General features: G+C 48.5%; 1 protein-coding gene and 1 pseudogene across 1 annotated transcript in view; both read left to right on the top strand.

Annotated features, from left to right (window-relative positions):
- Positions 1-2,391: 2,391 nt before the first annotated feature.
- On the top strand, positions 2,392-2,789 carry LOC120238523 (annotated as a pseudogene).
- A 4,702-nt stretch (positions 2,790-7,491) lies between these two features.
- The window catches only part of GPT2 (glutamic--pyruvic transaminase 2), a 34,418-nt gene continuing 19,112 nt past the window's right edge, over positions 7,492-22,797 (top strand). Inside the window, exons 1-4 of the mRNA XM_039241802.1 lie at positions 7,492-7,593; positions 7,813-8,076; positions 15,999-16,088; positions 18,197-18,305. Coding sequence (XP_039097733.1) covers positions 7,834-8,076; positions 15,999-16,088; positions 18,197-18,305 — 442 coding nt within the window. The 5' untranslated portion in view covers positions 7,492-7,593; positions 7,813-7,833. The remainder of the gene's footprint in view (positions 7,594-7,812; positions 8,077-15,998; positions 16,089-18,196; positions 18,306-22,797) is intronic.

Genomic DNA, 22,797 nt, shown 5'->3' with positions numbered 1-22,797 from the left:
CAAGAAATCAAGGAATGTGGAACAACAAACACTCTGATAGAGGCTGTATTTGCTCCTGAAGCTTATACAATTGCTCTTTCTCCTTTCTCCTCTACCCTTTCCTCTCATGTTCAATACTTCCCGGATTTTGTTGATTTGGCTGCTAAGTTTGAGGCTGTATTTGCTCCTGAAGCTTATACAATTGCTCTTTCTCCTTTCTCCTCTACCCTTTCCTCTCATGTTCAATACTTCCCGGATTTTGTTGATTTGGCTGCTAAGACCACAACATGCTGCCTCTGCTTTGAAATGTTCTCTATCAATGCAATACTGAACTATAAATACTGCTTTCGTGAAATGTTTTTATTCTGTCTCAATCTCTGTAAATTACACTTATGTTGAACATGCCAGTTGCCTTGTCTTACTTGGCTTTGTATCTTCACAAGTTTATCTTTAAACCGCTTTGCACGTCATTTTGAAAGCTTTACTGATATGTGTATCCTGGCTATTAGCTCAACTCAACTAATATTTGCTTGTTGAGGAGGCAATAATTTGCCTCAAATGGACTCAGAGCAGATGGGATCTCAATGAAATCCCCTGCTAATTTTCTACTAAAATCTCAAGACTGACCTAAAAAAAAGAGAGACCTTCATTTAGAAAGGGAATCATGAGGAGCAAGGATGGGAGCTGACTGGTTTGTGGCAGAGATAGATGGAGAAGCCTGAGCAAATGCCTCTGGGAACTGCTCAGTAGCCATCTCTAAAACAATGCCATAGCAGTCTAAGAGTTACACTGTTTCCCTTTTTAAACTTTCCTGGGGGGCACCTGGGCGGCTCAGTCCTTAGCATCCGATTTTGGCTAAGTCCTTAGCATCCGGTCATGATCTCACAGTTGGTGAGCAGTTGGTGAATTTGAGTCCTGCATCTTCTCTTTCTCTCTCCCCCCTCTCTCTGCCCCTTCTCCTTTCATTCTCTGTCTCTGTCTCTCTCTCTCTCTAAATAAGTAAGAAAATTTTTTTCTTGCAACACACAGGAAATCCTTGTGATTATTTTTTAGTATGGTATTTACTATTTTGAGCATTTTTAATTTTTTCTTTTAATTATTATTGTTATTATTATTATTATTATTTTGCAGAGAGATAGAGAGCAGGGGAGGGGTAGAGAGAAGGAGACAGAGGATCCAAAGCTGGCTCCTCACTGTCATCATGGAGCCAGATGCAGGGCTCGAACCTATAAACAGTGAGTGAGATAATGACCTGAGCAGAAGTCAGATGCTTAACTGACTTAGCCACCCAAGGGCGCCTATTTTGAGCATTTTTAAGTGTATAGTCCAGTGGCATTAAGTACATTTACATTGTTCTTCAATCATCACCACCATCCATGTCCAGAACATTCTCATCTCAAACTGAAACTTTATGCCTATTAAATAATAATTTCCTAACCACCCTTCCCCAGCCCTTGGTAATCTAATTTCTATTTCTATAAACTTACCTATTCTGGATACCCCTTCTATAAGGGAAATCATAATATTTGTTCTTTTGTGCCTGCATAATTTGCCTTTGTCTTTTCCACTTAGCATAAAGTCTTTAAGTTTCATTTATGTTATAGCATGTGTCCGAATTTCCTTCTTTTTAAACCAAGTAACATTCCATTACATTCTGTTTACCCATTCATCTGTCAAGGGACATTTGGGTTGTTTCCACTTTTTTACTTTGTGAACTGGTGTACACATACCTGTTCAAGTCCCAGCCTTCAATTCCTTTGTATATACAGTTTACCCAGAATGTGGTAATTCTGTTTAGTTTTTTAAAACTTACTTTTATTTTTGTCATTATTTTAAACATATTTTTAAGTTTTTAAAAATTTATTTATTTTGAGAGAGAGAGAGAGTGAGCGAGCACAAGTTGGGGAGTGCAGAGAGAGAGGGAGAAAGAATCCCAATCAAGCTCGACATTGTCAGCCCAGGGCTCTAACTCATGAACTGTAAGATCATGACCTGAGCCAAAATCAAGAGTTGGCCCCTTATCCAACTAAGCATCCAGGTGCCCCTTATCATTATTTTTAAAAACACTGACAGTACATTATGCAAAAGGAAAAGTTAGTCACCAATAAGCCCACCACTCAAAGATAACTATCATTAACAATGGAGTATTTATTCTTTCAGACTTTCAAATCTATCCTAATATCCATTAAAGAAAAGAAACTTTAAAAATATCACTTTAGGGGCACCTGGCTGGCTCAGTCTACAGCGCATGCAACTCTTGATCCAGGGGTCATGAACTCAAGCCCCATGTTGGGCATAGAGCCTATTTTTAAAAAAAGAAAGAAAAGAAAAGAAAAAAAGAAAAGTCATTTTACTCTTTGTTGTTCCCAGGCTGCTCTTGGTTGGGGCTGATTTCACACCTAAGGCAGGAAGATGGTGGCTGCAAAGAAGACGAAAAAGTCACTGGAGTTGGTCAATTCTAGTTTCCAACTCATTATGACAAGTGGAAAGTACATGTGGGGTACAAGCAGACTCTGAAAATAATCAGATATGGCAAAGCAAAACTGTTTGTCCTCACCAACAACTGCTCAGCCTTGAGGAAATCTGAAATAGAATACTGTGGAATGTTGGCTAAAACTGGTGTCCATAACTACAGTAGCAATAATATTGATTTGGGCACAGCATGGAGGAAATACTACAGAGTATGCATTTTGATTAGCATTGATGCAGGTGATTCTGATATCATTAGAAGCATGCCAGAACAGATTGGTGAAAAGTAAATCATGTAAAACTTTTCTTTATTAAAATTTACCAGAGCTTGTTTTAAAAACACTGTTAAATTTTTTTTTTTAAACACTGTTTAGTCCTCTCAGAAACCCTCTGAGGAAGACATTGTCATCACCTTACTGACAGGTAAGAAAACTGAGGCTCAGTGAGCAGAGGCCGCAGCTGTGACTGAGGGAGCCAGTTGGGCTAGAAGAGGAGGCTGAAATGTCTTCGAGCTAGAGCCAGTAACTTAGAAATCAGGTAGAAATGCAAGTTGTTCTCCAGATGAAGAGGCTAAGGCCCAGGAAGAGGACAGTGCTGGCTCAAGGTCATACATACAACAGGTTAGTGACAAATTTGGAACCAGAATTCAGAATTCTCTGATCTATGCTTTTTCCCACTATGATACTGCCAAACCTTGCCTTGCACCTATGGTTCTTAAACTTTAGTGCACATCAAAATCCTGATTATAGGAAAATCCCTGGGCAAACTCACCCCTGGAATTTTAGAACCAACAAGTCCAAGTGCAACTCTGGAATCTGCATTTTAAACAAACACTCAGGGGCTCCTTGATAATCCTTTAGAATCACTGCCCTGGATCAAGGCATTTGATTATTAAGGGCACTAACTTCTACCCAGCTCCCCAAGTGTCCTTGGGACCAAGAGACCAAGAGTTACCCTTAAGTCACCCAAGCACCCATCTTGAGCATGATTTGATATTCTGGAAGGTCATTCATCTCTCACTGCGGCACCATAATGCCCATCTACCCTTGGAAGATCATCTCACTTTCTGTTCTGGCCCTCACCGACCCCAAGGACTGGCTTCTCTGCACTCTTAGGGGCTATTCTTACCACCTTTATTATGCACTGCCCATATCCTGCTGAACTGCAAGGATATTGGGAGTATGGACCTTATAGAGTCTACTCCATTCATTCATTCAACAGAGAACTTCTATGTGACAAGTAATATACTAGATTCTGGAGATGCAGAAGAGCCTGTCCATTTCTCATCATCCATTCCCCAGTCCAGGCCAACATTGGACCTTGCTAGTACCACAATCCATCCTCCTGCACCCTCTACAACCCATCCTCATGCAGCAGAATTTAAACATAAATATGATTGTGTCACTCCCCTACTTAAGGCCTTCCAGAGGCTTCTAATTGTTCTTAGGATGAAAACTGAAATTCTTATATTTAGGACCTAGGCCGCCTGTCCAACACCACTCACCTCTGACCCCTGTCTTCTAGCCCTGCCCCCTCACTGTCTTCCCGACAGTCACCCTAGCCTTCTTGGAGCTCCTCAGCAGTCCCTGGCCTGGGACACTGTCTGCCTCATCACTGACAGAGATGGAGTGTGAAGTGTAAGATGGATATTAGGGATCTACTTCTGTAAGAGGAAGTGGGAGGCAGCAGGATTGGGCAAGGAAGAAAAGCCATGAAGCTGGCCTGCCAAAGCCTCAGTCAGCCTCCTGGAGAACGCTTAGAGCAAATACTGCTCCAGCACTTGCTGAGTCTTGCTCAGTCACTAAGGTTAGGCTTCTTCAGTTAGGGTGTGATGGCAACCTCAGGCAAGACAGTTCTGTGCAAGTGAGGCTGACACTGATGACACTGACAGGTAGAGGCTGTCTGCTAACCACACCTCTTGGTTGAAGGCAAGTTTTCCCCTCTTATTTTTTGGCAAGTTCTTCCTTTGCAGGTGAGGGCACATCCCCATGTCTACCACACTTGTCAGTACTGCTATCCCTTATCATCCTGACAGGCTTCTGGGCAGTTCATAGGCTTCTTCCTCTGAGAAACCTTCACCCAGACCTCTGGGCATGAAACTCTGTCCTTTCCCCCCCTGCAGTTCTCACAGTTTGTAATCACATGCTTGTGTTTGTGTGATTATCTAATGGATGTCTGTCTTTCCTAAGACACTGTATGTCTGTGCAGGCAAGGGCCATATGTGTGACTCACTATAGTCCCAGAGCTCAGGCCAGTACCTGGTACATGGTAGGTGCTCAGTAAAAACTTGTTAAGGAATGAAGACTAGTACCATGTCTTGCAAACAAATGACTCTCCCAATTGTGTGGATCGTCAAGAGCTTGCTGTGTCTTTGAGCTCTCATCCAGCTCACAGAAACATTCATGACTGTTTCAGGTTTTATCTTTAATATTTAGGAGCCTGCTCCTGCCCCACACCAATCTGGTCTAGAGGGCAAAGTAAAGGCAAAGTTCACACTATTACCACCACCATCATCACCACAACTACCACCCAAAACCCTTTTAAGGGCTCAGTGCATTGCAATGGCAGCACAAATTTCCAAACCCAGAGAGCTACACAAGCCTGGTCTCTGCATGTATGGGCTGCATCACTGGGTTAGAAATCACAGTCCCTGCTCTACACTTGACTGTGCCACATGAATAAGTCACTTAATCTTTTTGAGCTTCATCTGTAAGATGGGGATAATGTCTGCCCTTTTCACTTCATTGATGTTGATCAGGTTCAAATGCAGTGATAGGTAGGAAAGTGTTTTGCAGATCGTAAAGTGTGGTTCACAGGAAAGAAAGGGAGCTTTCTTTTCATGTAATCATGACAGGTTGACAAAGGACATAATTGGGACACCAACTTGTTTTCTACAATGATGACGTGGGAGCCCACGTAGATGGACTGTGTGCTAGGCATTGTTTTTCCTAGTTGTGCAAATGGATTTGTGTTCCCTTCTATGCCTGCCTTCCTTCCTAGCTCCTCTGTCCCTTCTGATTGGGGTGGAGACTACAGGAAGTGCCCCAACCCTTGGGTGAACAGTGAGAGACAGGGTTTACATTATATGCAGATCAAGGTTAAGTGTGTTTAGAGGTGGAGGGGTGTGTGGGTGTGTTTGTCTACAACTGGGCAGAGCAGGTGAGAACATGATGTTGAAGGCAGTATAGTCCTTAGAGAAGCCAAACTCCCTGGGGGGAAATCTTTCACCTGTTAACTGAATACCTGGCCACTGAGACAGAAGCCAGGAAGAAGACAGTATAGACATAGATGCTGGGGGTGGAGCTATTGATAAGAAACCCAAATAAATTTCCAGGGTCCTTGGTGGACAAGCCAGTTTGCTAACATAGGAATATCCGGAGATCTTTGGTTTCTGCTGCTCTCTCCATTCCCTTTCCCCTTTTATTGGTAATCAATTTATTTAATCCAAGTATATGCCATTCTCTTGACAAGGATGAATAAGAGTGACCCACTGCACTAAGGTTCCAAACTCTTGGCGTTTTCAGTTACCTCACTGAACTTTCTTCACAGCCCGATGACGTAAAAGTAGGCTTACAAAGGCTAGGTAACATGCTCAAAGTCAATCAAGAGGTAAGGGACTACATGTAGCTACATTTAAACCTGGCTTTTCTAGGACCTCCTCCCCTACACTGTTGTGTGTGGGGGGGTTGCTTTTGTTTTTAAAGTTTGCTTATTTATTTTGAGAGAGAGAGCACAAGGGAGGGATAGAGGGAGAGAGAGAATCCCAGGCAGGCTCCATGCTCAGTGAGGATCCCCATGTGGAGTTTGATCTCACAATGGTGAGATCATGACCTGAATGGAAACCAAGAACTGGTTCCTTAACTGACTGAGCCACCCAGGTGACCCCCCCCCCTTTCACACATCTACGGTGAGTGTGTGTGTTTATTGGGGTGAGGGAGCTTTGGGCTGTCTTTCTGCCTGAAAAACACCTAGACAGTGTTTTCAAGATGGGAAGGGACCTTAGGAGCTACTTAATCTAATTTACTTTGCAGATAGAGAATCTGAGGCCCAGAGAGGGAAAGTGACTTTTCCCACATACTCTCTAGATTTTGGGGTCTCAGACCTGGTGTCTTCTAGTCCTACTCCTGCCCACTCTCAGGGAGCCAGGGTGCCTCTGCCTGTTAATATCTTTGCCAAAGATAATAGCTATCCATGCTGAGCAGTCATTCTTTAACAAATATTTACTAGTGCCTACTATGTGCCAGGAAACTTTAGAGGTGCCATGAATAGGATGAACAAAGAAAACTGCCCTTCTGGAGCTTACATGGTGAATGGGGGAGGTAGCCAACAAGCCAGTACGAAGTATCGCAACAAGGTAATTTCAGATGCTTGCAAGGAAATAAAGAAGTAATGACAGTGGTGAAAGACTCCACATGGAGTAGTCAGGAAAAGCCTGACCACCTGGTACCTACCAAGTGTCGGTCCTTTAATTCTCACAACAACCCTTAAAGGCTAGGTTCAGACCTCTGCTTTGCTAACAAGAAAACCCACATTCAGAAGGGATAAGAGTGGCAGTGAAATCCCAAACTCCTAACCTACCAGCCACCGTCGGGCCCTGGATGATGAAACTCGGGGCTAGGACTGCACCATGGCTCAGCCAGCCTCCTCGCAGGTATTGGGTAGCGGGGGGGTGGGGCTGTGGGAAGGCGGGATGGGGCTGTGGGAAGGCGGGATGCGCCTCCAAGGAGACGCTGCAAATAGCTCTAAATTCGCAGAAGGCTGAAAGAACAGCCCCTGGCTGGCCCCAGTCCAACTCTGTCCCCTCAGCGGGGACAAAGAGGCCTCTTAGCCCCCCCCCCCCCGACAGCTTCTGAAGACCGTTCCGCCTCTTGCCCTGCCCCCTATCGGGCCAGCGCGGGGCACTATGGGACTTGTAGTTGACCCAGCCCCCACACGAGTTCCGGAAGCAAACTGGAGAACTACAAGGCCCAGGAGCCAGTGTGCAGGCCTGGGGCGGTCCCGCCGGCTGTGGGTGTGCGATCGCTGGGGGCCGGGCTGTGCGGGTGTTGGGCGCTGAGATGCGGCTGCTGGTGCCGGAGCACCGGAGCAGTTTTAAGCGCGCGCGCTAGCGGGGCGCGGCGAGGGTTTCCCAGGCGGTGGCGACAGGCACGTTGCATGCATGCATTAGGTGCAGCTTTTGCAAAACTGCTTTGGCTCTGCAGTGGCGCGGTGGAGGGTCCGAGTCGCCGGGGGATGGGCACCCAGCCCCGGAGCCAGGCTGGCACTATTCGCTGAAAGGGCCCTTGGCTGGGCTTGGGGGCGGGGGCACTGGTGCCTGCATTGGACTGTGCGCGACGTGTTTGTTCTTTTTCTTTTTGTGCCAAGGTTTTCCTGGGCGGGCGCGCGATGCAGCGGGCAGCGGCACTGGTCTGGAGGGGCTGTTGCCCCCGGACCCCAGGCCCGTGGGGCCGTAGGCAGAGCAGCGCGGCTGCCGAGGCCTCCGCGGTGCTCAAGGTACGGCCCGAGCGGAGCCCGCGCGAGCGCATCCTTACGCTCGAGTCCATGAACCCGCAGGTGAAGGCTGTGGAGTATGCGGTGCGGGGACCCATCGTGCTCAAGGCTGGTGAGATCGAGCTTGAGCTGCAGAGGGTTAGTGCGTGCGGGCGCCAGGGCCCGTGTGGCAGGAGGGCCTAGGGGGGCGCTGAAGTGGGGTGGGGAGAGAGCAGTAGCCGTCTGCGGCTGGGGTCCACCCGCTGGACTTACTCCCAGCCATGCGGCCACCTCTTTGGTTGGCTAAGAGAAGAATGCCCACCTCCCATCCCTTCACCCACTAGTGCCAGGCACCTGGCACAAAGTAAGGCCCTTAGATACCATTCACTTGTTGAATTGAATTCATCAGTTATAACTGAGCGACTAATAGTGCCAGGCACTACACGTTCAGGGACTGTCCTATCCGCGGAGAACCAAGATCCATGGGGTGAGGGGTTGGGGGTGGAGGAGGGCAACAACAAGCAGTAAAGAAATAGACAAGATAATTTCAGATAGTGAATAAGTGCTTTGAAGAAAGTAAAAGGAAGGGGCGGTGTAAGGAGGTGCTGGATGAGTGGTGGGAAGGATATTATGTTAGGTAAAGAGAAGAGGGAAGAAGGCTCTAAGTCTTGGATTTGTTCCCAAAGCCTTTTCCTTTCCGTCTGAGACCTTTTGGGTCATTCGGCCAGTAATGATTCCATGACAAGAGTGGAGGTATGGAGGAGATTCCTGAACAATTAACTTCCTTTAGGCCCCTCACTGGAACCTTGATTAGCCATCACATTTTGTTCTCTGAGGACACACTCATCTCCAGTGAGTAGTCAAAATCTTGGGCCTGTCGGGCCTTGGTAGGATGGCTCTGAGACTTTCTTCATCTCAGTGGCTGGCTGGCTAGGATCATGCTTTAGTTTGTACTTGATGTAAAGTGACCACATCCCTAGGAGTGATTTCTTCCTCCCTCCAACCAGGGTGACTGGGTGTTTGTGAGAGATGCCCCTGTAGGACACTAGTTCTTTTTTTTTTTTTTTTTGGTTTTGATGTCTCTTTATTTTTATTTTTTGAATAGTTTATTGTCAAGTTGGTTTCTATATAACACCCAGTGCTCATCCCCACAAGTGCCCTTCTCCATGCCCATCACGCCCTTCCCACTCCCTCCACCCATCTGCCCTCAGTTCTCAGCATTCAAGAGTCTCTCAAGGTTTGCCTCTCTCCCCCCCACTATTTTCCCCCTTCTTCTCCCCCATGGTCCTTCGTTAGGTTCCTCCTAATCCTCCTATATGTGCAAACATATGGTATTTGTGTAGGACACCAGTTCTAATCTGAGTGGAATTTAGGAGGCCGTATCAAGAGGGGCAATGTAAAAAAATGTAGCACTCCTAAGATTTGTAAGATCTGATGAAATAGCTGCTTGCTTAAGATAGCTCTAACCCAGAAGGGGGGTAGGGGAGGCTACTTGATCTTGCTCTCAGAGGCACTAGAACTGGATGGCTGGGGGGCAAATTGATCACTTACTGTCCCCTGAATGCTTGGGAGGAAGCTGTGGTGGAATGCTCAGTTCTCCTGACTGAAATTAATGAGCTGGACAAGTCAGAATCCAGTGTCTTCCTCTGACTCCTTGCAAGGCTAAGTTTAAAGTTTGGCCTATAGGAGGCTGGCTCAGTTTCTGTGGGCCAGCGGCAGAAAACGTGAGTTTTACTGCTCTGCTCCTTGTTGATATCTGGCTGGCTGGAGGTGACCGTCCTGGAGACAACAGTCTCCCTGTTAAAGCTGGGATTGAATTGTTCCTGGTTTATCACTTTACTGCTAATTTCTCAGATTCCAGAGCTGGTAGGGGTTCCAGAGATTATCCCTCTCTCTTTTTTGCTAAATAACAGCTTGGGTGTGGGCTTCTTGAAGTAGGAGGAGGATTTGGACAGAAAGGTGCCCTGTCTTTGCCTTCAGGAAGCTGACTGCCATTCAGTTCTCTGGGCCTGAGCCTCTCCGTCCCAAAGTCTTTAAGGATTGGTGGGATTTTTTAGCAGAGAAACATGTGAGAGCATTCCATGTGGGAGCAGGGTTGTGAGCAAAGACAGAGGTTGGGAAGCTCTGGGCATTTGTGGAAGGGGCTGGTGCTGTTGGAAGAGTGCTGTGGCAGGGGCACATGAGAGATGAAGGAGACAGAAAAGGTGGACTGGAGTCTTGGGTGCTGGGCTCAGGACTTCATGGTGCAAAGGTTTCAAAGTTTTGCGGTGTGAAGTGGAGGAACCATGAAGGGTTTCCAGCAGGATATGGTTCCATAATTGAGGTGGACAAATTCCTTGGCCATTTAAGCCGAAAACCCCTGTGATTTCTGAGCTAAGACACCCCACACTGCCATAGCCTACTCCTGAGTGAGTTGAGATGTTTTCATTCAAGCCCATCTATTCTCACTTGATTCGAGTCTCTGTTTCCTAGTTGAGGTGCCGGAGACATAGCTTACACAAGCTAGCATAGCCTCACCTAAACCTTTCATTTTGGGAGACCACCTCTGTGGTAGCTTACACAGGGCTCCTTCTGAGAGAGCCATATTTTCCCAGTAATTTTTTGGGGGGCAGGGCTTGGCTTGGCACAGCTTCATTTTTTTCCTACCTGTTTTGTATTGCAGTGATCAAAGCTGGACTGATGTTATAAAGGGTTTGATTGGGTAGAGATGGAATGAGCAAGGATTTGCAGGGGTAGGGTGACTTGGGGTGAATCTCATATGCTCTCTGGGCTTTGGTTTCCCCGGTCTATAAGAGGAGAGAGGTGTCTTGGTGGGCCCAAAGTCCCCGCCCCCCTAGCCCCCTGCCCTGACTTTTGTACCATCTTGTCTATCTGAAGGTGTCCTGGCCTTTATGCTGCCTTATGGAATTATTTCACCATGTGCTCTGCAAACACTACCCACTGTTTGGACGTATGATTCTGGTGTTTGACTTTGGGGTGGCTTCATGGGCGAGCCCCATCCTTCTTTCTTCTGTGATAGAGGGGAGAATCCCCAGGAAAGCCTGAAGGAGGGGGAAGGTTGGCTAAGTGGGTATGAAAGGGACCATTCTCCTCTAGTCCAGTCTGTGTGCTTTCAGGGAGGCCTTGTTTCTCCCTGACAGCAGCTCCAAGGGGGAGACACTGTTAGCTTTTCAGATCCTGCTGTTCACTGGGAGCAGCACTTAAAAATAAGCTGCAATTAGTAGGAGTTTTGAAAAGATCTGTCAGTTCTTCCTCAACCTACTTCTTTTTTCCTTTATTACAGGAGGGGAGGAAGTTGGCACAAGTAGAGACAGAGGAATGCCTTTACTTTTATTTGTAAAGTACATACAGCTGAGGCAAAACATTCATAAATAGAGAGAAAAACTGATTATGACTCTTAATATCATTGTGTACTCATCTAAAACCTGCTATACCACATGGTTACAATCAGCTAAGACCTAAGATTGGAAACCCTGGCTATTCCAAGCACAGGTAGTGAAATCTCATTGGTCATTTTCTTCAGAGTTTAGATGCTACTTTAAAATAAACTAGTAGCAGGGCACCTGGGTGGCTTAGTTGGTTAAGTGTCCAACTTCAGCTCAGGTCATGATCTCACGGTTTGTGGGTTGAAGCCTCCCGTCAGGTTCTGTACTGACAGCTCAGAGCCTGGAGCCTGCTTCAGATTCTGTGTCTCTCCCTCTCTCTGCCCCTCTCATGCTCTGTCTCTCAATAATAAATAAACATTAAAAAATAATAAAATAAATTTGTAGGAATGCGTGGGTAGCTCAGTCGGTTGAGCGTCCAATGCCCGATTTCAGCTCAGGTCATGATACCAGAGTCATGGGATTGAGCCCTGCATTGGGCTCCATGCTGAGCATGGAACCTGCTTGGGATTCTCTCCCCCAGTCACATGTGTACCCTCTCTCTTTAAAACAAAGATAGGGCACTTGCATGTCTCAGTTGGATAAGCATCTGACTTCAGCTCAGGTCATGATTCACGGTTCATGGGTTTGAGCCCCGTCAGGCTCTGTACTGACAGCTCAGAGCCTGGAGCCTGCTTTGGATTCTACCTCTCTCTCTCTATCCCTCCCCCACTGTGCACACACTCTCACACTCTGTCTTTGTCTCAAAAATAAAAAATAAAATTAAAGATAAAATAAATGTGTTGTGTGGGGTTATTATAAGATGAACCCTCCACCACCCACCCTGCTCAAGTCACATAGACCTGCACCCTCAGCTTTGCTTTTTATGTGCTGTGGGCCTCAGTGAGGTCTTTCAGACCACCTTGGTCTCAGTTTATTCCTCTGCAAAATGGGGCCAATGTGTTTCTCCTAAAGACTAGTTTGTGATGTCAGTAATGATGCTTTGAAAACAGAAGCCAGGTAGAACTCTTAAGAGCCCTTTTTTTAAACTAATGAGAGTTGCTTGAGGAGAAGCACCAACAGACCCCCTGTCCTTGCCTTCATGTCAAGCCTCTTTGGGTCTGGGAATGTGCATTCTGTGGAGTTTGCTCTGTCTTGTCTGGGCTTCAGCCTTGCTGTCGTGAATTATCCTATTTGGAGCTCATTCAGCTTTCATCCCTGCTTCTGCCCTGTGAGTCTCAGTTTCTATGGTTGACTCTCCCACAGACCCCCAGAGTTCAGCAGCCTACACCCAGCCTTCCCTGCTTTAGTGGTTGGGAAACTCAGCCGTTGGAGCTCCCATCTAGTCTCTTAATTGTGGGCATTTATAGCTTCAGCTGGGTTTCTTCTAGCTTTGTTTGTCTTCCCACAATGGTTGGGACCAGACCCTGTGCTGAGCTTCAGTTTCCTCAATTGTGAAATGCACCTGTTTTCAGGGACAGTGGGGCCTGGTTGGAGTTTGTCTCTGGGGCCTCTTTATGGGGCTCTCTGTAGGACTTCCTGCCTACTCTAGTCCTGTCTGCTGCCTCAGGGTCTTTTCACATGGTGTTCGTGGCCTGGTACTTGCTGTGCCTTCTCTCCTTTCCCTGTGCCCACTTGTTATTCTTTACCTGGGTTCTGCGGGTGGTGCTATCTCCTGTTTTGCACATTTCTGTCACTCAGTGTGGGCAATCCATAAGTATCTGTTGAATGAGAGGGAGATTCTCTGGGGGGAAACTATCCTACTAAGCCTTTCCACCCACGTGTCACATGAAATGACAAGAGCCATCCCTCACTCAAGGAAGCTGCCTTGTGCCTGTTAGAATCATCTGTCATCCAGGGGGCCTGGATGGCTCAGTCAGTTAAGCATCTAACTCTTGATTTCAGCGCAGGTCGTAATCTCACAGTTTGTGAATTCGAGCCCTGCTTCAGGCTCTGTGCTGATAGTGCAAAGCCTCCTTGAGATTCTCTCCACCTCTCTCTGTCTACTCTCTCTCTCAATATTAAAAAAAAAAAAAAAAACAAAAAAAAACTTAAAAAAATCATCTGTCATTCCCTCAGCCCTCATGGTGATGCTGGGCCTGTGATCTTGGAAGATAATGATAGTCTTTTTCTTGCTCCCTGCTAACACCTGCTGAAATATCCCTAGAACACAAGAGCTTACTCCCCCAATCCCTACTGAAGCTGAATGGTGGGAAGGGAGCTCCCTTGGGTGGGACCTTCATCTCATTGCTGCACAGGGAGGCAGCTCTGGGCGGGATATATGCAAGTGGATTATCTAGATGGGCTCTAGGATACTGTGAGAGGAAACTAGGTTGCTACATGCTGACCTGGCTGGCTCCTGGGCTGGCCTGAAGCAAGGTTAGCATTAGGTGTGCCTGTCAGACCTGGATGAGTCAGTATGAGCAGGAGTCTGTCCCCTGCTCCTTGGTATTTCCCATCCCATGTACATCTTTAGTGCTTAGATACAGAAGTCTGCCCAGAACAGTCTCCTTTCTATGGTGGCTGTTTGGGCAGGCTGGTCTCCTGCCCATTCATGGGAGCCAGTTTCCCACCTCTCCCCCCAGCATATCCATCACAGCAAAGTATCTGGGGTCTGTGGGCACCCAGACCCAAGAAAAGAGATGTTCAGAGTTCCCAGGCTCCTTGTCAGTAGGCTCTGAATTGGATGAGCAGTACAGAGGGAGGGACGACAAAGGAACATCCAGAGCACTGTTCCAGGCATCATTCTCCCCCTGCATTGGGCTGGCTGAGGGCCTGCAGCTGCATGTTTGTTCCTGGCCCTCAATTGTGACAGATTTACTCCCTACCAAAGAATGGACTATGCCCATACCATGGAAATCACCTGTGTTCAGCTGGCTGGGCCTAGAGGGCCAATTCAGTCAGGCTGATAGAGGGACCTGTGCCAAGAGCCCAGGCTAGTGCCAAGGGCTGGGTCAGGCCTGCCCCTTTGCACACAGTGGCCTGGGTTCCTCCCCCATCCCCGGCCTCTTGCCTCTCAACTGTGGGGTGAGCCCTGAGGCCATATGCCTCACAGCTTGTCTCCAAGGTGCCTGCTCTCACTCCTGGCCTACCCCTGGAGCAGAGGGTGGTGCCACCCCTTGCCTTGGCCATCAGGACCTTTTGAATGCTTCTCCCATTCACCCTGGGACCTCTTTCTGTATTGTCCACCTCCAAAGAGCTCCTCAGAAGGGACACAAGAGAATTAAAACTTTCCCTGCAGAAACTTTTGGAGACTTATCAAGCCCTATTTATGAAGGTCTAGGGCCATTTCTGGGCACCCTCCTCAGCCACCCATGTCTCTTTGCCCCAGAGCAGCTGGAGAATTTCTATATGGGAGGGTCTTAGGGGTGGCAGATGAGGGTCAGAAAAACTATGTGCCAACTACTTTCATCCCTTAGGGCCACTGTTTTTTACTTAAGGTATACATTACTGATTCTAAAAAATAGTTTTCTAAAGGTGCTTTTATTCACACACTGGGAAATGGAGAGAAGACAAGTGTCAAAGCCATAGAATTGTATGTTTAAAATTTGAGGAAACTTGAGGAAAGGGCAGCTGGAGATGAGGTGGCCAGGCCTTCTATCCAGGCCACTCCTCGGTCTTGCCACCTCCTTGCCCCACCTCCTTCTTCCTCCACCATGACCCTCTCAGCCTCGTCCTTGGTCCGGCTTTGTAAGATGATGATGTTTGTACTCGGCCACGTGCTTTCGTACTGTTTGTCTCGGGTAATCCTTCAGCTGCTCTGGGAGGTCCTGGAATCTGCTGCTGATTCTTACTCTTCCAGTGACTAATTCTGGACTTATCAGGGAGCTCTGTGGAATCCCCACATTCCCAGGTCTTCACAATCCTCCATCCAAAGTGCATTTTCTCCTTTGCAGCAGTCAGGAGCCTTTCAGGCATCCCCCAGTGATGGTGCTGTCAGTGGGGTCTCTGAGTTCCTCCTTTCTGGGACCTCCTTCCTGTGCTAAGTACATTGCACAGGCTGCGGCTGTGAGTTTGTCCATCAGCCAGTCTTCTATCCCTGATACCTTTATACCTTTTTTTTAAGTAAAAATCAGCCCACATTCTTTATTCTGCAAAGCCAGGTTGCAAGGGAACCACCAGAGAGGTCCCTGATGATTGGGGTCTTCTGGAGGGGAGGGTGCCTTAGTGCCCCTCCCATTTATTTAGGCTGTCAAGGTGGAGCTGCCTTGGGGATAAGTAGTGGGATCCTCTCCCTGGCGTTTGGCAGCCTCTGTTGCTGACCCCTGCCTTCCTCCTGCCACGTTTGCTCCATGGCCCTCTTTTAGTCAGCCCTTCCAGGCTGCAGTGGGCTAGCCCCGGACCTGCAGCTACCTCAGGGTGCTTTGGCAGCCGGAGAGCTCTTCCAGCCTTCTCAGAAAGGTGTTGGGGGTGGGGGGGAGGGCAGTGAGCATAGTGGTTAAGAAGAGTGATCTTGGAGTGACCTCAGGCAAGTTTCTTAACCTTTTGAAGCCTCATTTTCGTCATTTGTAACATGAGATTAATACCAGTCCTTCTTCATGGGGGTGGTGGCTAAGGTTAAATGGGGCTAGACATGTCAAGGGCTTGGCAGTATGCCTGGCACTTGCTAAGGCTCAAAATAGGAGTGTTTATTAATATCCTGTGGGGGCATTGCTTGGCCTCTGGAATCCAGGACCTGAAAGTCTCCAAGTAACCACCTGTTGCCTTCTCTCTGCTCAGGGTATCAAGAAACCATTCACTGAGGTCATCCGTGCCAACATTGGGGATGCCCAGGCCATGGGCCAGCAGCCTATAACCTTCCTCCGACAGGTAAGCTGGGCTTCAGGAGCAGAAGCTACTGGGAGAGCAAGGAACTAGAGGCTGGTAGAACCAGCCCATTTCTCTCCAGCCCCCTCAGGACACAGCAGGCACCAGAATCTCACAGGGAGGTGCCATTGAAGTAGCAGTCCCCTCCAGTGCCTGATGTCCCCTGGGTCTCTCCTTCAACCTCCTTCCCTTCCAAAGTTGTCTATAATTCCTAGACTCATTTTGGGGTTACTCTAGTGTACCAGGCTCCCAGGCATGCCCTTCCATAGTCCATGGTCTTGGATACTGAGTTTAGAGCTTGGTTGATGAGGGCATCAGAGAAGCAGCCTGGAGTGGTATGTGGAAGTCCAGATATAGCTTCCCAAGTGAGATACCCCGAGTTTGAGTGTTGACTCTGCCACTTACCAGCTGTGTGGCTTTGAGCAAGTGAAGATCACCAGAGCACTGCCTTGGAGCCCAGCTGGGGGCCTCATTGCGATGATGAGTGTAAAGTGTTTGTCCCTGGCTCAGCAGGAGAGTGTGGGGTTGGTGGTCACTGTCACTTGCTGCTCTCCTGGCTGCCTTGCTGATGTGACCCAGCTTGTTCCTGAGGTCTCCAGGAGGCAAGTTTTAATGTTTCAGTTTGAGCACCAACCACAAGGATGCTGCATGGGCTGAAATTGTGGGATTGGTGGGCTGGAGGGGGAAAAACAGGGTGGGAGAATGCCATGGGGCCTCCTGAACAGAGGCTGGAGACCAGCTGTGGTGAAAGCTGTTTCCTAGAAAAGAATTGGGGCCCTTTTTGGAGCAAAATATGGTCCTTGTGTGGTTAAGGTTTGCAGGCGCAGGCAGGGAAGCTGAGTGCTGTGTCTCCTGCTGCAGGGGTCAATACAGGGAGGGCGACCCTGCCCTGCTATTGGCGGAGGGGTGTGGGGGTGCTTGGGGACCTTAGCTCAGGGAGCACACACAGGGTATGAGGAAAAGAACCAAGGCTGGCACTGACCTGAAGGACATCCATTGGCCTCCCCACCTGTGGCCACTGCTGCTAACCTCAGGAGCATGCCAGCTGCCTGTGAATATGAGACCCCAAACTGGGCCCAGGATGAGGAAATGAATCAGACCAAATAGAGCAGCTCTGCCAGAGAAGTGGAGGCAGGAGGAGGCTGGGGGGCCCTGGTTGTCCTGGAATCATGCAGCTTTGGCGGGGAGAGGCAAAACATGTTCCCCACACATGCCTAAGACTCTGGGCATGAAGAGGCTCCTGTTGCCTCAGCCTTTTCCGTCTGGCTGACATGTTCCCAAATCCTGCTCTGCCACTGGCAATGGCAAGCCTAGCCTCTCCCACCTTACGCTGGCCTCCTGCAACCTTCACCCATCTCCTCTCCCCTTCACAAGTGCCCCTGGGAGGAGCGCTGGCTGGGTCACTACCCATTGCACAAATGAAGAAGAGTGAGCCTCCAAAAAGCCAGCACCTGCCTGAAGTCACCCAGCTGGGGTCAAAGCTGTGAGCCCCACCCTCCCCTTAGTGGTCCTGGCACAGTTCCTAAACTGCCAGCTTAGACTTGCCCGGTGAGTTGGGGTTTACCAGCACTTTTGCAAACATTTCCTTGCTTAATCCTCTTAATTTGCGAGGTTAGAGTGATTTTCTCTGTTATAGAGATGAGAAAGCTGATCGGCTTTTGATTCTGGCCAGGAAAGGGGATGATGGTGAGAAAGGGGAAGGGGGCCTGGGGCATGGGGATCAGGTACAGTCAGTTTGTGATTTAGGAAGGGGCCTATGTTCCTGTCACTTGGGGCTCACCTGCTTGCTCAGTCCTGGCTCCTGCTCAGGAGCCCCCTGGTGTGTGAACTCCTGTCCTTTTTGGAAGAGTTGGTGCCAGGGACTGTCCCCTGGCTCCTCTTCTGGAAGACCCTCTTTGGGCCCCAAGCCCAGGTCATGACATACCCCACTTTTCAGCATCTCTCCTGCTCCTGAGAGCCCAGTGTGCTCCTCCCCACCCACCCCCAACCCCCTGCTGGCTGGAGGCCTTGTGGGGCATGTCTGCTGCATGTCCCTGAGTTGTCATCTTTACCTCTCCTGGGGCTCTGGAGTGGGGGGTGCTAGGAGCCCAGCTGCACTTCTTTTCCCCCAGGTGATGGCACTCTGTACCTACCCAAACCTGTTGGACAGCCCCAGCTTCCCAGAAGATGCTAAGAAACGAGCACGAAGGATCCTGCAGGCTTGTGGCGGAAACAGCCTGGGTGAGGCCCCTGACTGGCTAGGTCCCAGAGGGTGTGAAATGAAAGTGTGTTCTGAGCCTGGGCTTGGGCCGTGGTCCCGAATGGAGAGATATTCGTGTAAGTGTGTGAATGTGCATGGGATGATGACATGCAGAGTAAAGGAAAAATAGTGTTCCTCTTCTTGTCTGTGCTCTGCTAACCTCCTGTTAGGTAAGCAGTGAGGTCAGTTCCTCTTTAGTAGGTCGGGGCACATCAGGTACAAGAGGTTACATTTGCCTGGGTTTTGGTGTTACACCTGGGAGCCAGCTTGGATAGCTGAGCCCTCTGTCAGAGGAGAGGGTTTAACCCAGTGACTGGCCTCAGTGACAGGCGGCTGGGTAAAGTTCAGTGTGCGGCTTTGTCCAGCCTTCTTGCCTGTCTATGGCCCCCACCCAGCATCCAGGAAGTGGTGGTCAGTTATGGGGGAAGGGAAGTGCTGTGAGATGCCTGTGACCCCTGTTTGGTGGCTTCCTTCCTTCTGGCTATGCTCCCACCACCCCAGCCTCTGGTCCTCTCTGCCGGAAGCCCATGTCTGGCCATCTGCCTCCTTATGGAGGGGGCACACCAGGCACCAGAGGGCTCCATGGAGGAGGCCCCAGAAGTTGGTCCCTGTACATGTGGAAATGATATTCTCTCTCCCTTTGCTGCTGAGATGGATTTCTGGTCTCTGGCCCTCTGGCTCTTTGTTCTCATCTCATGTTCTTTGTTCAGTTTGTTTTTGCCCCATTCCTTTGCCCAGAGCCTACACAGGGGATCCAGCTTTCCTCACCTGAAGAAAAACAGTTGTTCTTAGTGCTTTTTTAGGACACATGCCTAAATGTACTAGAATGTGGGAGAGGGATTCTTGTGGCTTGTTCAGCAGAGGATCAGCTACCTTTGGCCTCTCTGCCATCTCTCTGCCTCTCCCCTCCCTTTTTCTGCTCTTTCCCTTTATTGAGAGCCCTATGCTTACTTTCCTTGCCGTGGTTACCCCACTAGCCCTCTATCCAAGTCTGGTCAATGTCATTTTTTTTTTAATGTTTATTTATTTGGAGGGGGGTGTGCAGAGAGAGGGAGACACAGAATCCAAGCTTTGAGCTGTCAGCACAGAGACCTAATGCAGGGCTCAAACTCCTGAACCATGAGATTATGACCTGAGCCGAGGTTGGACGCTTAACTGACTGAGCCACCTAGGTGCCCTGTTCACTGTCTTTAATGGTGTCTTTCTCAGGAAGGGGCCAGCTGCCCCTTGCTTTCCTGCCCGTCAGCCTGGGTAGGGTGTGGGCCAGCACTTGTGTGGCAAGGCTTAAACCACAAGCTGGTAGAGAGCCACCCAACAAGCCCAGAGGCCCGGCCTCCAGGCTCCTCTCCTCCTGCACCCTCTGCCCAGCCCAGAGGACAAAGGTGCTTTTCAAAGACCCCTTGGCCATGGGCCTAAGACTCCTGGAAGCTGCAAGGAGACAGAGGAGGAGGAAGTGTTTGCCTTCTGCTTGTCTGAGGGGAATGTCTGGGGAAGAAGGAGGAGTTCTTTGTTCCATGTAGGAAGCCTCATCAAGTTTTTGCAACTCTGTCAAGCACGCTATAGGAAGGAGTTTGAGAAGCCATGTTGCTGTGAGTTTCCTCTTGGGGTATTATACCAAGAGGAAAGTCGGGGTTTGGGGGACCTGCACTGAGTTCTTTCTGAGGACTTTATGAAGATAGGTGAGGTAGGTGCTCTCTGAGTCCCTCTCCTCATCCTTGAACTAGGAAGTACTTTGTACTCATCTCCTGGGCTTGTGAAGGTTGACATACATGCTAAAGCCTCCTGTCAGGTGTGGAGAAGCCCTGTCTCTGGGGGTTGCTACCAGTTACTGTCCATTATAGGGGGCAGGGCAATGTCATCCAGAGGGTAGTGCTCTGTCCACTAAGCCTTGGGCAGCCTGAGCACCTGCCTGCCCATAAGGGTAAAGGAAATGGAAAATGTCAGTGTACTTAGGGCTACTCTGATCCAAGTGGGGATTATTAAACACACACACAAGGTCTTAGAGCTCACCTGGATATGTTTTTATTGTGCCCTTTAAAATTACTTTTTACTAGAGTTTCCTTTATTATCTGTTTGACAAGTAATTCTGCTCTCAAGTTGTATCTTGGATCTTAGGTAGGATTAAGGTGGAATCGAGCCCTTATCTAGCCCTTCCTGAGCACTGCTCTAGGTATTGAGGGACACTGGTGAACCAGGTAAATGGAGTTTCCATGCTCACAAAACTCACTGTCAGATTTGGGAGAAACAAACATTAAAAAGAATTCAGGACAAAAAATGTTCTAGTTTTCATGAGTTCTTAGAGAAAAAGGAGAGAGCTATGGGGCTTTAACAAGGGATTCTCATCCAGGGAAGGTTTAAGGAGCAAATACCTTTCAAATTCATGTGGAGGTTGAGAAATAGAGAATCTGCAAGTGCATACCAGACAGAAGAAATGGTGTGTGCAAAGGTCCTGAGGTCTAAGAACTGAGTGATTAAGTGAAGAGTTCTGGATGGGGCAGTATGTGATGGGGCTGGGAAGTTTGGTAGGGGTGATGGTGACCGTCTGGAGACCATGGGAGGCATGTTGCTATCAGCTTGAGTGCAGTGGGCCCTAAGCAGGGGTGTGGTGGGGTGGGCCAAGCAGGAGGAGAGGTGCTGTAGCAGAGATGCACAGAAGAATCAGGCCCTTGCCCTCAGGGAACTTACAGTCAAGATGGAGAGGCAGGGCTTCTTGTGTATACAATAAAATAACTGGAGAAATTGCATGTCAGGAGAGAGTCTGGGGGTGGGGTATGACAGGCCTTCTGGAGAGAGACTAGATTGAGCTCTGAAGGACCAGTGTGGTTCAGATCATAACAGAAAAGCTAAAGGAAAAGGGTAGAAGGTCATGGGCTCCTGGAACAGGTAGTTTGCCAATGGCAGAAGGCCTGGCAATTCAAGGAAGTGGTTGAGCTGGAGGCAGGAAGGAAAGGGAGGCTTTGCCCCATGGAGTGGAGAAGAGGGCATTGAGAGAAGGCTTAGGGAAATAGGGAATCCTAGAAGGTTTCTGAGCATGGGAGCTCAGAAATAAGTAAGTCACTCAGTAGAGGAAGGATTCTCTAACACCAGCATTTATACTTCTCACTGTTTTAATTTACCAAAAATTTCAACTGCAATAGAATACTGGAAGTAATGTAACAAAAGACCTCACACCTACCACCCAGATTTAATACATGTTAATGTTTGCCTATGAACCTTTGAGAATTGGCTTAGCCTCCCTCTTCCTCCCCCTCCATTTTATAGCTGGTCAGAGGGGAAGTGTGAGCCAGTTTCCAGGAGAGGCTGAGGCAGAGCTTGCCTGGCCCTCTTCAGTGCAGCCTCAAACCATGTTCCTCCAGGGTGCAGGGCTTGGAATGATAGCCACTGAGGCCCAAAGAAGCCGCATCCCGCCTCCTGTTGGTGGTTTTGCAGTAGACTTGGAAGGAATAGGCTGGTTCTTTTTAAGTGTGGTATAAAATATAAATGGTGTAAAAAGATAGAGGGTGAAAAATCTGCCTCCCACCTCTGACCCCCAGCCTCCTGTCCACTTCCCCAGAGAGTTCAGCTCACCACTTTGAGATGCCTACCAGATCTTGTGCATGTGCCTATTTTCAAATTCTCTCTAAAAACAGTGGCTTGACCTAAAAACAAAACAAAACAAAAACCCAACAAAATAACCCCACCTCTTTATTTGAGGTATAGCAAACCTATAGTGAAATGCACAAATATTAATGTGCAGCTCACATAGTTTTTGCATGTGTACACCTGTGTAACCCCACCCAGATCAAGACATTGAGCGTTTCCAGGGCTGCAGAAGGCTGCTTTGTGCCCCCTTGGCAGTCATACCACCACCCCAGAGTGGTCATCACTGTTCTACCTTCCAGCACCGTCAATTAGCTTTGCCTGTTTTTGAACTAAACGTAAGTGGTAGTCTGGATTTTAATCCAAATGATAGCCTAAGGTAATTGTTGACATGGTGTAGGGGTAGGGGAGTCATGCCCAGCAGCCCTGGGGATCTGTGGTTAGTACTGAGCAGGGCTCTGGTGTCTTGGGGCTGGCAGCTGGTGCCATTTTGGGTCGACCCATTCTTCCAGGTTCTGTGGAACTGTGTGTAGGCAGCAGTGATAAAGACACAGCAAGCCCAGCTGAAATGATTTATACTGTTGTAGAACGTGTATAAATCCCACAAGGGTGGATAAAACAGGTATGGGCACATTTAACTGATGGGAAGCCAGGGCCTAGAATAATGCTTGACATATAATGGGTTCTCAGTGAATACTGAGTGGATGAATGAGTGGGGGGGGTAGATGAACAAATGTGTAGATGGATGGATGACAGGTGGATGGATGTATGGATGAATGGATAGATAGCAGATGAGTGGATTGATGAATGAGAGGGTGGGTGGATGAAGCCTGGATAAGAGATTAAACAGCTGGTTACAATTCCACAGCCTAGAGTAGTGGGAGTTGGGTCCTG

Source organism: Hyaena hyaena, unplaced genomic scaffold, assembly GCF_003009895.1.
Source record: "Hyaena hyaena isolate Hyena2069 unplaced genomic scaffold, ASM300989v1 scaffold_7, whole genome shotgun sequence".
NCBI classification, from domain to species: Eukaryota; Metazoa; Chordata; class Mammalia; order Carnivora; family Hyaenidae; genus Hyaena; species Hyaena hyaena.
This window is presented reverse-complemented; position numbering and strand designations above follow the sequence as displayed.